This window comes from Gossypium hirsutum, chromosome A02 (genome assembly GCF_007990345.1).
Source record: "Gossypium hirsutum isolate 1008001.06 chromosome A02, Gossypium_hirsutum_v2.1, whole genome shotgun sequence".
Classification (NCBI taxonomy): Eukaryota; Viridiplantae; Streptophyta; class Magnoliopsida; order Malvales; family Malvaceae; genus Gossypium; species Gossypium hirsutum.
The window spans coordinates 87,831,274-87,846,124 of record NC_053425.1 but is presented as its reverse complement, the minus strand read 5'-3'; the positions used below and the strand labels follow the sequence as shown (position 1 = coordinate 87,846,124).

General features: G+C 38.8%; 1 protein-coding gene across 1 annotated transcript; it reads left to right on the top strand.

Moving 5' to 3' along the window:
* The first annotated feature begins 336 nt into the window (after positions 1–336).
* LOC107952416 (uncharacterized) lies at positions 337–902 on the top strand. The gene is made up of 3 exons (XM_016887672.1): positions 337–429; positions 515–594; positions 731–902. Exons 1-3 carry the CDS (start codon positions 337–339, stop codon positions 900–902), a joined length of 345 nt encoding a protein of 114 aa, XP_016743161.1.
* Positions 903–14,851: the final 13,949 nt, after the last annotated feature.

Sequence of the window (14,851 nt, the reverse complement as noted above, 5' to 3'; positions counted from 1 at the left end):
TCAGTGTAGTCGATCCCTGTAACATGGGAGACTTTTACTAATAAACTGTACTAATTGGCCCGACCAAAAATTATAGAAAAAAAATTGTAGATGTATATATGAGTCTAGTTTCAGGGAAAAATCACGAAACTGATTTTCGAGTTGTGGAACTCAAGATATGATTTTTAAGGTGACAGCGACACAGTTAGCCAGCTGTCTGGAAATTTTTAAAATGAACTGTGCAAGTAAATGAACTAAGTCGGTCAGCACCTCGTGTTCGACTCCGGCAACGGTCTCGGGCACGGGGTGTTACAGGCTGAGTTCGGGTACAACAATAGTTATCAAAGGAGTATTTAGATGGCTCCGTTTGAGGAATTTTATGGTAGGAAGTGTAGGACTCCACTATGTTGGTTTGACATGGAGGGGAAGAGGAATTTAGGTCCAGATTTGGTTTGTGAGATTGAGGACAAGACAAAACTTATCAGACAGACATAAATCTTACGCTGACTTGAGACGTCGAGATATTGAGTATCAGGTTGGTGATAAGGTGTTTCTAAAGGTGTTTCATTTGCCCTTACGAGGTTTGGAAGAAGGTTTTGTGGTTTGGGCAGAAAGGTAAGCCTAGTCCGAGGTCCATTTTCCCTTACAAGGTGATTGAGTGGAATGAACCGGTTGCCTATCGTCTTCTGTTACCGTCTGAGCTTGAGCTCATTCACAATGTCTTCTATGTTTCTATGCTTTGAAAGAATAGATCGGATCCTTCCCATGTTGTTCCTATTGAGGAGATTGAGGTTCGATCTGACGTTTCATATGAGGAGGAACCGGTTGCAATCTTTGACTGTGAGATCAAGGTGCTGCGTAGTAAGACGATTCCACTAGTGAAAGTTTTGTGGCGCAACCATAAGACTGAGGAAGCCACTTGAGAGTCGGAAGATATCATGAGGCATCAGTATCCGTATTTTTCAGTTTAAGTAAATTTTGGGGACGAAATTTCTTTTAAGAGGGGAGAGTTGTAAGGCCCTAAAAATAGGTCTTGTAGTTTTCGATAAGTTTACTAGGTTCCAAGTGAAAAATTAAGAGTTAATCGGCGTTATTAGTAATTTTTATCTGAGTTTAGTTAGCTTAATTTCATTTAAAAAAATCGAAAAATAATATTTTGAAAAATAAAAATATTTTTAAAAAAATTAATTTTATAGTTTTAAATAATTTTTGGGTAAAATAAATATTTTGGGTTAAATTATAATTGAAAAATAAATTAATGGGGTTTAATTAAGAAAATTTAAAATATTAATTACATATGACCATTTTGCAAAACAAGGGAAAGTTTTGAGTGGTTTTATGACAAATTACCATTATTTTTAGAATTTTGGAGGAAAATAATTACTTTGTAACATAAGGGAATTGTGAGAGTGGCTTGATGACAAATTCCCCAATTTTTGAAAATTAGGTGAGGGTTCTTTAGCTAAAAAACACTGCAACCCTTTCACTTCACACACAGTTTTCACTTGATTTCTAAGTGTTGTCTCTCGTTTCTCCTTTTCATTTTCTAAGTCCACATGTAACACCCCAAACTCGTTTTAGATGTTATTGTCGAATTTGGGAGTGTTACAAAGAAGGGTTTTGAAATCAATCTTATTATTATTTTCGTTAAGGCTTTCAGAAACTTATTTTGTAGCGGAAGTTTGATATTGTTAAAGTTGAAAACTGAGTTTGTGTTTTCAGAAAAAAACATTTGCTTGTGTAAAATTGTGGTTTTTTCAAACCTCGTAGTATAAAAGTAAAAAACATATCCAAAACCAAAATTAAAAAAAACAATCCAGAGAGTCCCAAAATTACAAAACTCTAAAAAATAATCCAGATTTTAAATAAAAACCGTTAATCAAAACAATTCGCGAACTAGTGGTCATCGCTGAGACTCCGTCGTACCGACCCCCCTATGTCTAAGGATTACCTAAACAGAAGAGACAATAGTTGTGAGTTTTCATAAACTCGTGTGTAACTCAACGGAAACATACATGCATCAAATTCAAAATTTTAGTATATTAGAACAAAAGCGGACATAAGTCCTTACCAGAATCAAATTATCAGATACATATAGATATGCAAAGTCTTACCCCCCATATTCTACACACTATCTCTAACCATCCCAACACACCATATGGGGTATAAAACACCTACCTAGCCCTACACACCACATAGTATCTGTACGAGAAGAATAATTTGTAGCTGTGCTGCCAGAATAATGACGAATTATCGCATCACAGAACACTTCCTCCAACAAACAGAACCCGCCCTATATACAGATATAGAATACAAATATACAGAATTAACAAAGTTAACATGACACGCATGCTCGTATATAGATATCATACATGCTTATACAACATAACCTGACATACATATTAGTTTTCCTAAACTCAAATTAGTCTATCAGAATAACAGATCTCACGCATTAGGTTTTGTTTTGCCCTTACTAACCCTATGTAAGGCCCACAGTCGATTGGAACGACACGTGCGACCCTAGGGAAAATTTCATAATTTTGGGCCCACATGCTCGGATGGTTTGCTCGTGTGGCCCACATTCCCAAATTGGCCATGCCTGTGTGGTCCACATGCCCAAATCGACCTAGCCCGTGTGACTCACACGGCCACACACTCGCCCGTCACACGGCCGCGTGCTGCACACTCCCATGTGGTGTCGACAGGCCATTTTTTTGGCTTTCACCGAACTTCAATTTTTTGTGTTTTCATTACACGCCTAGTTCATTTTTTATGCGAAACAATCCCGAGATCACCCGGACATAAAAACTGACAATACATGCCTCAAAATCAGTCCTTAATGCTCAATTAAACTGAAAAAAAGAGATTGACTATAGTGAAACTCAAGTGTTCGTTACTTACCTAACTTCTCGAATAATCTTGAGTACGATTCTGCAGGAGGAGAGTTTCACTCCTTATGATTCACTGTTGCCAAAAACCCACAAATTAATACTAATGAAAAGCAATACCAATTTAGATTAGCTTTAACAATTGCCCTTAATCCGAGCAAAAACTCACCACCTTCACTTAGCTAGACACATTAAGAAATCAAAAGTTCGAAACACCGTAATTTTGAAAGGAAGATTTTAACAAAAACAAGGAGAAAGTAAAGAAGAAAAAATTTTTGGAGGAAGAACATGAGAACATCAGAAAGGAGAGAGTTTTTGGAAAAGAGAAAAAAATAATAATAATAAAATTAAATCAGAATTTTAGCACATAATCCCAGCCTCCCCCACTACTCCAGTAACAACCTAACTAACTCAGAATTTCACTACCATTAACATTCCCGTTCACACAGAGACTCGAACATAGGACCTCAGGGCAAGCTAGCACCTTACCAGTCAAACCAAAAAACTCATTCTAATATGATTTGACTAGGAATAAAATATAAGCCAAACCGCCAAAGACAAGATAGGACCAAAAATAGCATAAATTACCAAAATTAAGACTTGAACCCAAGACCTCAAACACACCTTCAAATCACTTAACCACTGAAATAGATACATGTTTATGATAGAATTCACAGAAATAAAGATAAATAATTCAGGGCGTTACAACTCTACCCCCTAAAAGAAATTTCGGCTTTGAAATTTACCTGATCCAAATAGATGAGGATACTATTGACGCATCAAATCCTCAGGTTCCCACGTGGCTTCTCAGTGCCATGATTCCAGCATAGAACCTTAACTAACGGAATAGACTTCCTCCTCAGAATCTTTACGTCTTGATCCAAAATCTGAACCGATTCTTTCTCAAATGTCAAATCCAGTCTAACCTCGATATCCTCAATAGAAACAACATGAGATGGATCAAACAGATACCGCCTCAATATAGAGACGTGAAACATATCAAGGATACAGTGTAACTCCAGAGGTAGCTCCAACTGATAAGCAACTGGTCCCTTACGCTTCAAAATTTGACATGGCCCAATGAACTTAGGGCTCAACCTGCTCTTACGTCCAAATTGCAGAACTTTCTTCCATTGAGATACCTTAAGAAAGGGAAAGTCACCCATAGAGTACTTGACACCCCTCTTTTTCAAATCCGCATAGGACTTCTATCTATTAGAAGCTGCCTTTAGACGATCCTAAATTAATCTAACTTTGTCCTCAGTTTCAAAAACTAACTCTTGACCCGAAACCCGTCGTTCACCCAACTCAGTCCAACACAGCAGAGTATGTGACAGCCCTAATGTGACCCTAGTCGGGAAGTGGTTTCGGGGCCACAAAACCGAGTCATAAAAATAATTAACCATCATAGTTGATGCTCATTATATGTATATATGCATGTGTGAAAATTTCATGTTTGAATTTTGTTAATTGTAAGTGAATTTTATCAAATAGGACTTATGTGAGAAAATTTAGAAATGTGCTAGGCAAATGTAAAGAGGCCTAATAATGCATGTTGTGAAATGGTGGGTTTGCATGTCAAATTGCCCAATATTTGAGCTAGTGGCCGGCCATGCTATGGGGCATAGCATATTTTAAGCATGGTGTGCTAATGTGGTATGTAGGAAACAATAAAATAAAAAGCTAGTAATAAAGAAATGGAAAAAGGAATGATGAAAACAAAGAAAAAAATGTCCATCCTTTTTCATTCTTCTTGACCGAAATTCAAAAGGAAAGAAAGGAGGAAATGTTGAAGAGATTCGGCCATGCTTGTAGCTAGGTTAAGGTAAGTTTGATGTTGTTCCATGAGATTCATGCATATTTTTTATGTTAGTTTAAGTTCTACCTAGCCCATGGTTTAAATCTTGCTATGTGATGAAGATGATACTCGACCATGGGTGTTGTTTTCTTGGTTGGTGTTTGTTTCATGCTAAATCTAGATGAACAATGGGGGTTGTCATTTAGGTTAAGATCAAAGAAATTAATCTTGTTAAAACTTTGAACTAATAATGCCCATATGTGTGATAGCCGAACATAGACTTTGTTTAAAGTCTTAGTCAAAGGCCGGTTAAGTGTGTTGGAAATGATTAAGCTAGGTGTTTGATCTTTTGGTTCGGCATAGTACATAAAATGTTGCTAGATGGAGAAAAATTCGGCCAGCAAGATGTGTGCTAAGGCCGAATATAATTTTGTATATCAATGAGTAATGCATGTGTTGAATTGATGGAAAGGGAGAGGATGCTTTAATAGTGTATATATGTGTATTAGCCAAGTTTTGAACTTGAAACAAAATGGTGTTTAGTCAATACAAGTGACCATACTTGTAGAATGTATTAAGTGTTGCAATCGGCCTCAGCATAGACATGTATGTTCGGCCACATGAATGAGTACATAAATTGATGTGTATGTTCGGCCATAGGTAAGCATATTGATGGCTTTATCTTGACTTGGAAAATTCGGCTAAGGGGAATATTAGCTAATATGTTGAATTCGATTTGTGATTTCGTACAATATGTGACTCTAATGTCTAATGTATATATGGGCTAAGTACCTTGAGCTTCTCTTTTGATGTTCGAATGAATTGTATTAAATTGCTTAATGTGATTAAAAATGTGCATGACCATTGTGTATTTGAGCTAAAAGGTGGCCATATGACCTATCAAATTCCTTGTCATATTCGGCCATAAGCTAGCATAATGAGACTTTAATAAGTTAAAATTTGTTTGAATTAGCTCAAGAGCTTAGAGGACCACAGCTGGATAAGGGAAAGGAAAAAGTGATCGAATAGCCGTCGAAATCTTTCGACCACATCCGAGGTAAGTCTTTGAGTAATGGAGCTTAGATTATGATTCGATTAGATCATGTTTTAAGTAAATCAAAATCATGCTCTTGTATGTAGCTATTGAGCCGAAATGATAATGCTTGATAAGTGACTTGTGTTTGAATTCTAGTCATGAAATTGAAATAGAGATGTGTCATGATTTATTGATATGTGCATGGATATTCGGATGATAACCGGGCTAAGTCCCGAAGGCATTTGTGCTAGTGACTAATTCCGGGCTAAACCCGAAGGCAATTGTGCGAGTTATTATATCCGGGCTAAGTCCCGAAGGCATTGGTGCGAGTTATTGAACCGGGCTAAGTCCCGAAGGCATTTGTGCGAGTTACTATAACCGGGTCAAGTCCCGAAGGCATTTGAGCAAGGAGTTATATCCGGTTAAATTCTGAAGGTACGTGATTCGGGAATGAGCGATCTTGCTGGAAAAATTTTAGTTAATACGCTTGTAAAATCTCAACAATGAGGTATGTTTCGTATGTGCATTGGAATAGTTGATTCCCTTCGAATAAAGCTCAGTCGAGTAATGAGCTTCTGGTATTTGGCTAAGATGATCCCTTATGTATGAATATAGGGGTTGGAATGTGAAGTAGGAATGATTTGAGAATATGTATATATGGAATTATCCGTTTAGTTATATGAATGCTATACTTCAGTTGTGCTTAAATACTTTGCTCAAAACTTACTAAGCATTTAATGCTTACTCCGTTTCTTTGATTCTCTGTTTTATAGATTTTGGTTTGTCAGCTATCGGACTCGGGAATTTTGAAGTTGAAGTCGCCCACACTATCAAAGCTCCTTTTGGTATACTTTTGGTTGAACTTTGAAATGGCATGTATAGGACTACCCTTTTTGTTGTCGGTCATGGACCCTTTGGTTTTGTATAAATTTGGATAGCCATGCGAAAATGGCTTATATACACTTTGAGCTTAATTTTATAATCGTCTTGTATGATGTTCATTAAGAGGTATGGAAATGTTTGGGAACGATTAGCCATTGTAATGGTTAATCATGATCATATTTGTGCTATTTATGCAAAAGGGCTAGTTGAATCATGGAAACTATGTAATAGGTAAAGTTTACCTTAAAAATAGATGCTGATAGCAGCAGTGAGGTGAATGTGAAAAATCACTAAAAATAGTAGGAATGGAATTAAATAGTGAATAAATCATGTAATCGAACCTTGATGAATCTATTTTCATAGGAAAGTAACGAAACAATCATATGAACAGTATATTATGAGATATTTAAGGTTTCGTGAGACAGGGCCAGAACGGTTTCTGGATTCCCTGTTCTGACTTTGGAAATTCATTATAAATCAACCAGAGATAATTAGAAGTCATGCCATATATTTATAGATTCCTTTTCGAGTCTAGTTTCTATAGAAACAAATGTCATCAATATTGAAACCCTGTACAGGGAGATATCTAAGTCGTAACGCGCAAGGGTCAGTGTAGTCAAACCCGGAAACATGGGAGACTTTAACTAATAAAGTGTACTAATTGGCTCGACCAAAAATTCTAGAAAACAATTTGTAGATGAACATATGAGTCTAGTTTCAGGAAAAATTTACGAAACTGGTTTTCGAGTTTTGAAACTCAAGATATGATTTTTAAGGCGACAGTGACGCTGTAACCAGCTTGTCTGGAAAATTTTCAAATGGACTGTGAAAATAAGTGGATTAAGCCCGTTAACCCCTCGTGTCCGACTCCGGTAACGGTCTCGGGTACGGGGTGTTACAATTTTATTGGTATCAGAGCTACGGTTTAGTCGATTCTAGGACTACCGTAATACGTTTGGGTCTAGCTATACATTCCATTTTGTGATTATTTGATAGTGTGGTGATTTCTGACAATTGAAAATGTGTTTATTTATAGTAATGGATCCCGATCCCGACCGAGCGGTAGCTGATGATCTTGAGAGTGTAGCGCCTGCTCCCGCAGAAGGGACAGCTCCGGTGGACTCTCAACCTATTGCTAGTAATCCGAATGATGAAGCTAGACAAGCTTTCTATAGCGTGATGAATGATTGGTTCAACCAATACATTCGAACTAATACGGCTGTTCCACAACCTCCATTCCCGACTAATGCCACCCCCGCACCTACAATACCTCCGGCAACTGACCAAATAAGGTCAAATAAGCCCCCAGTTGACAGAATCCGAAAACACAGGGCTACTGAATTTAAGGCTACGGATAGCGATGATGCCGAGCAAGCTGAATTTTGGTTGGACAACACTATCTGGCTACTCGACGAGCTATCTTGCACACCCGATGAGTGCCTAAAGTGTACTATCTCCTTGCTACGTGATTCTGCCTACTATTGGTGGAATACGTTGACTTCTGTTGTGCCCAGAGAGCAAGTAACTTGGGAGTTTTTCCAAACCGAGTTTCGAAAGAAGTATATCAGTCAAAGATTCATTGACCAAAAACGGAAGGAATTTATTGAACTCAAACAAGGTTCCATGTCGGTTACCGACTATGAACGAAAATTTGTGAGGCTTAGCCGATACGCACGAGAATGCATTTCCTCAGAAGCCGTAATGTGTAAATGTTTTGAGGATGGACTGAATGATGATATAAAGTTGTATGTTGGCATCTTGGAAATCTGAGAATTTGTGGTACTTGTCGAGCGAGCTTGCAAAGCCGAGGAGATCAGTATGGAGAAAAGAAAAGCTGAGGTGGGAGCAAAGGAGTTTCATAAGAGGTCTTCGGGGAAGCCCTTCCCACAGTCATCGAAGAAATTTAGAGATGGCTTAGGCCGGTCGAGAGACACTTCGGGCTTATCTAGACGAGATCGCGATCGACCCCCTGTGAGTGCACGAGTCACTTCGGTCGCCAGTGTTGGAAATGATCGTTGAGACAGAACGGAGTGTCAGTATTGTGGTAAATGGCACTCGGGGAGTTGTAGATTCCATGACCGCTCCTGTTACAAGTGCGGGTCAGTTGACCACTTCATTAAAGATTGCCCGAGGTTGTCTGAACAGAATGCAAATCAGAGTGGGAAACCGGGTGCTACCACTGCCCGAGGTAGACCATCTAGAAATACGGGCAATGCTAGTGGTGGTCAGAGAGGATCTAGGGATGCTACGACCAGATCTGAGGCTCGTGCTCCTGCTAGGGCTTATGCTATACGCGCACGCGAGGATGCTTCCTCGCCAGATGTTATTACCGGTACTTTTACTCTCTTTGATACTAATGTGATTGCTTTAATTGACCCTGGTTCTACTCATTCTTATATATGCGAAACCTTAGCATCCAGTAAGACTTTACCTATTGAGTCTACTGAGTTCGTAATTCGGGTGTCAAATCCCTTGGGTCGTTACGTGCTTGTCGACAAAGTGTGTAAGAAATGCCCCCTAGTAATTCGAGGTTCCTGTTTTCCGACGGACTTGATGCTTTTGCCGTTTGATGAATTTGATGTTATTCTTGGTTTGGATTGGTTGACCGTGCATGATGCGGTTGTGAATTGCAAAAACAAGACTATTGATTTGAGGTGCATAAATAACGAGATAATCCGAGTTGAGTCTACGGACTTAAAGGGGTTGCCAGCTGTAATATCAACAATGTTGGCCCAGAAATATGTAAGAAAGGGGTGCGAAGCATACCTTGCGTATGTACTTGATGACAAAGAGTTAGAAAAGAAACCCGAATCTGTGCCGGTGGTTTGTGAATACCCGGATGTTTTTCCTGAAGAATTACCGAGTTTACCACCTGTTCGGGAGGTAGAGTTTGGTATTGAGCTTGTACCTGGGACTACGCCGATTTCGATAGCTCCGTATTGTATGGCACCAACCGAGTTAAAAGAGTTGAAAGCTCAGTTGCAAGAATTGACGGATAGAGGTTTCGCTCGACCAAGTTTCTCACCTTGGGGTGCACCAGTATTATTTGTGAAAAAGAAGGACGGAACCATGAGGTTGTGCATCAACTATCGTCAGCTGAATAAGGTGACAATAAAGAATAAATATCCGATGCCACGTATTGAAGATTTTTTTGATCAACTAAAGGGAGCCTCAGTGTTTTCAAAGATAGATTTGAGATCGGGTTATTACCAGTTGCGAATTCGAGATTCGGATATACCCAAAACTGCTTTCAGAACGAGATACGGTCACTATGAGTTCTTAGTGATGCCGTTTGAGCTCACTAATGCCCCTGCGGTATTTATGGATTTGATGAATCGAATCTTCAGACCGTATTTGGATCGGTTTGTAGTCGTGTTTATCGATGATATTTTGGTTTATTCAAGAAATGAAACCGATCATGCTGAACACCTGGGATTAGTGTTGCAAATTTTACGGGATAAGCAGTTATATGCTAAGTTCAGTAAGTGTGAGTTCTGGTTAAGAGAGGTTAGCTTCTTGGGTCATGTGGTATCCGCATCGGGTATTCGAGTTAACCCAAGCAAAATTTCGGCCATACTTAACTGGAAGCCTCCAAGAAATATTACTGAGGTTCGGAGCTTTTTGGGACTTGCCGGTTACTACCGACGGTTTGTGAAAGGTTTCTCGATGATAGCCACACCAATGACGAAACTACTTCAGAAGGATGTTAAGTTTGAATAGACAGAAAAGTGTCAGAAAAGTTTCGAACAATTGAAAACTTATTTGACTGAAGCTCCAATTCTAGTGCAGCCCGAATCAGGCAAAGAGTTTGTCATTTATAGTGATGCCTCCCTACTTGAGTTGGGTTGCGTATTGATGCAAGAAGGTTGAGTTGTGGCCTATGCGTCGAGACAACTGAAGCCACATGAGAAAAATTATCCGACCCATGATCTCGAACTAGCTGCCATCGTATTCGCTTTGAAAATATGGCGACACTACTTATTTGGTGAGAAGTGCCATGTATTTTCGGATCACAAAAGTCTCAAATATTTGATGACCCAAAGAGACTTAAATCTGCGACAAAGACGTTGGCTCGAGTTGTTAAAAGATTATGAGCTTGTCATTGACTATCACCCGGGAAAGGCTAATGTGGTTGCGGATGCCTTAAGTCGTAAATCACTGTTTGCTTTACGAGCGATGAATGTACACTTGTCTGTTCTATCCGACAATGTGTTAGTGGCGGAATTAAAGGCCAAACCATTGTTGATTCATCAAATTCGTGAAGCTCAGAAAGTCGATGATGAATTGGTTGCAAAACGGGCTGAATGTGTTCCAAATATGGAATCAGAGTTTCAAATTGATGATGACGATTGTTTGAGGTTCAGAAGTCGGTTGTGTGTTCCGAGAAATTCAGAACTCATTTCGATGATTCTGAACGAAGCTCATTGTAGCCGAATGTCAATTCACCCGGGGAGTACGAAAATGTACAACGATCTGAGACGTCAGTTTTGGTGGCATGGTATGAAACGAGACATTTCCAATTTTGTTTCGAAGTGTTTAATATGTCAGCAAGTGAAGGCGGAACATCAAGTGCCTACGGGTTTACTTCAGCCGACCATGATACCTGAATGGAAATGGGATAGAGTCACGATGGACTTTGTGTCTGGGTTGCCATTGTCGACAAGTAAGAAAGATGCGATTTGGGTTGTTGTTGATAGATTGACTAAGTCGGCTCATTTTATCCCCGTACGTACGGATTTTTCATTGGATAAACTAGCTGAACTGTATGTTTCTCTGATTGTGAGATTACACGGGGTACCAATTTCTATTGTGTCGGATAGAGATCCGAGATTCACCTCGCGATTTTGGAAGAAATTGCAAGAAGCTTTGGGTACCAAGTTGCATTTTAGCACCGCTTTTCACCCCCAAATCGATGGTCAATCCGAGCGGATAATTCAAATACTCGAGGATATGTTGAGATGCTGCATCCTTGAGTTTAGTGGTTCATGGGAACGGTATTTACCTTTGATTGAATTCGCTTACAACAATAGTTTTCAGTCAAGTATTAAGATGGCACCGTACGAGGCTTTGTACGGTCGAAAATGCCGTACACCATTGTTTTGGACCGAGCTCGGTGAAAGTAAAATTTTCGGAGTTGATTTGATTAAAGATGTTGAACAGAAAGTAAAAGTAATCCGTGAAAGTCTGAAGGCGGCCACAGATCGCCAGAAGTCGTACGCGGATTTGAAACGAAAAGACATTAAGTATCAGGTGGGAGACAAAGTGTTTCTTAAAGTTTCACCTTGGAAAAAGATACTCAGATTTGGCCGTAAGGGCAAATTGATTCCGAGATTCATTGGGCCGTATGAAATGTCTGAACGAGTTGGTCCAGTTGCGTATAGATTGATTTTGCCCCCTGAACTTGAAAAGATTCACGACGTCTTTCATGTTTCGATGCTTCGACATTATAGATCTGATCCATCACACGTAATTAATCCATCAGAGATTGAAATTCAATCCGATATGAGTTATGAAGAAGAACCGATTCGTATCCTAGCTCGTGAAGTGAAAGAGTTGCGAAACAAAAGGGTTCCGTCAGTAAAAGTGTTATGGCTCAAACACGGGATGGAAGAAGCTACTTGGGAACCCGAGAACTCTATGAAAGAGTGATACCCAAACCTATTTACCGGTAAGATTTTCGGGGACGAAAATTTCTTAAGTGGGGGAGAGTTGTGACAGCCTTAATGTGACCCTAGTCGGGAAGTGGTTTCAGGGCCACAAAACCGAGTCATAAAAATAATTAACCATCATAGTTGATGCTCATTATATGTATATATGCATGTGTGAAAATTTCATGTTTGAATTTTGTTAATTGTAAGTGAATTTTATCAAATAGGACTTATGTGAGAAAATTTAGAAATGTGCTAGGCAAATGTAAAGAGGCCTAATAATGCATGTTGTGAAATGGTGGGTTTGCATGTCAAATTGCCCAATATTTGAGCTAGTGGCCGGCCATGCCTTGGGGCATAGCATATTTTAAGCATGGTGTGCTAATGTGGTATGTAGGAAACAATAAAATAAAAAGCTAGTAATAAAGAAATGGAAAAAGGAATGATGAAAACAAAGAAAAAAAAATGTCCATCCTTTGTCATTCTTCTTGACCGAAATTCAAAAGGAAAGAAAGGAGGAAATGTTGAAGAGATTCGGCCATGCTTGTAGCTAGGTTAAGGTAAGTTTGATGTTGTTCCATGAGATTCATGCATATTTTTTATGTTAGTTTGAGTTTTACCTAGCCCATGGTTTAAATCTTGCTATGTGATGAAGATGATACTCGGCCATGGGTGTTGTTTTCTTGGTTGGTGTTTGTTTCATGCTAAATCTAGATGAACAATGGGGGTTGTCATTTAGGTTAAGATCAAAGAAATTAATCTTGTTAAAACTTTGAACTAATAATGCCCATATGTGTGATAGCCGAACATAGACTTTGTTTAAAGTCTTCGTCAAAGGCCGGTTAAGTGTGTTGGAAATGATTAAGCTAGGTGTTTGATCTTTTGGTTCGGCATAGTACATAAAATGTTGCTAGATGGAGAAAAATTCGGCCAGCAAGATGTGTGCTAAGGCCGAATATAATTTTGTATATCAATGAGTAATGCATGTGTTGAATTGATGGAAAGGGAGAGGATGCTTTAATAGTGTATATATGTGTATTAGCCAAGTTTTGAACTTGAAACAAAATGGTGTTTAGTCAATACAAGTGACCATACTTGTAGAATGTATTAAGTGTTGCAATCGGCCTCAGCATAGACATGTATGTTCGGCCACATGAATGAGTACATAAATTGAAGTGTATGTTCGGCCATAGGTAAGCATATTGATGGCTTTATCTTGACTTGGAAAATTCGGCTAAGGGGAATATTAGCTAATATGTTGAATTCGATTTGTGATTTCGTACAATATGTGACTCTAATGTCTAATGTATATATGGGCTAAGTACCTTGAGCTTCTCTTTTGATGTTCGAATGAATTGTATTAAATTGCTTAATGTGATTAAAAATGTGCATGACCATTGTGTATTTGAGCTAAAAGGTGGCCATATGACCTATCAAATTCCTTGTCATATTCGGCCATAAGCTAGCATAATGAGACTTTAATAAGTTAAAATTTGTTTGAATTAGCTCAAGAGCTTAGATGACCACAGTTGGATAAGGGAAAGGAAAAAGTGATCGAATAGCCGTCGAAATCGTTCGACCACATCCGAGGTAAGTCTTTGAGTAATGGAGCTTAGATTATGATTCGATTAGATCATGTTTTAAGTAAATCAAAATCATGCTCTTGTATGTAGCTATTGAGCCGAAATGATAATGCTTGATAAGTGACTTGTGTTTGAATTCTAGTCATGAAATTGAAATAGAGATGTGTCATGATTTATTGATATGTGCATGGATATTCGGATGATAACCGGGCTAAGTCCCGAAGGCATTTGTGCTAGTGACTAATTCCGGGCTAAACCCGAAGGCAATTGTGCGAGTTATTATATCCGGGCTAAGTCCCGAAGGCATTGGTGCGAGTTATTGAACCGGGCTAAGTCCCGAAGGCATTTGTGCGAGTTACTATAACCGGGTCAAGTCCCGAAGGCATTTGAGCAAGTAGTTATATCCGGTTAAATTCCGAAGGTACGTGATTCGGGAATGAGCGATCTTGCTGTAAAAATTTCAGTTAATACGCTTGTAAAATCCCAACAATGAGGTATGTTTCGTATGTGCATTGGAATAGTTGATTCCCTTCGAATAATATTCGCTCAGTCGAGTAATGAGCTTCTGGTATTTGGCTAAGATGATCCCTTATGTATGAATATAGGGGTTGGAATGTGAAGTAGAAATGATTTGAGAATATGTATATATGGAATTATCCGTTTAGTTATATGAATGCTATACTTCAGTTGTGCTTAAATACTTTGCTCAAAACTTACTAAGCATTTAATGCTTACTCCGTTTCTTTGATTCTCTGTTTTATAGATTTTGGTTTGTCAGCTATCGGACTCGGGAATTTTGAAGTTGAAGTCGCCCACACTATCAAAGCTCCTTTTGGTATACTTTTGGTTGAACTTTGAAATGGCATGTATAGGACTACCCTTTTTGTTGTCGGTCATGGACCCTTTGGTTTTGTATAAATTTGGATAGCCATGCGAAAATGGCTTATATACACTTTGAGCTTAATTTTATAATCGTCTTGTATGATGTTCATTAAGAGGTATGGAAATGTTTGGGAACGATTAGCCATTGGAATGGT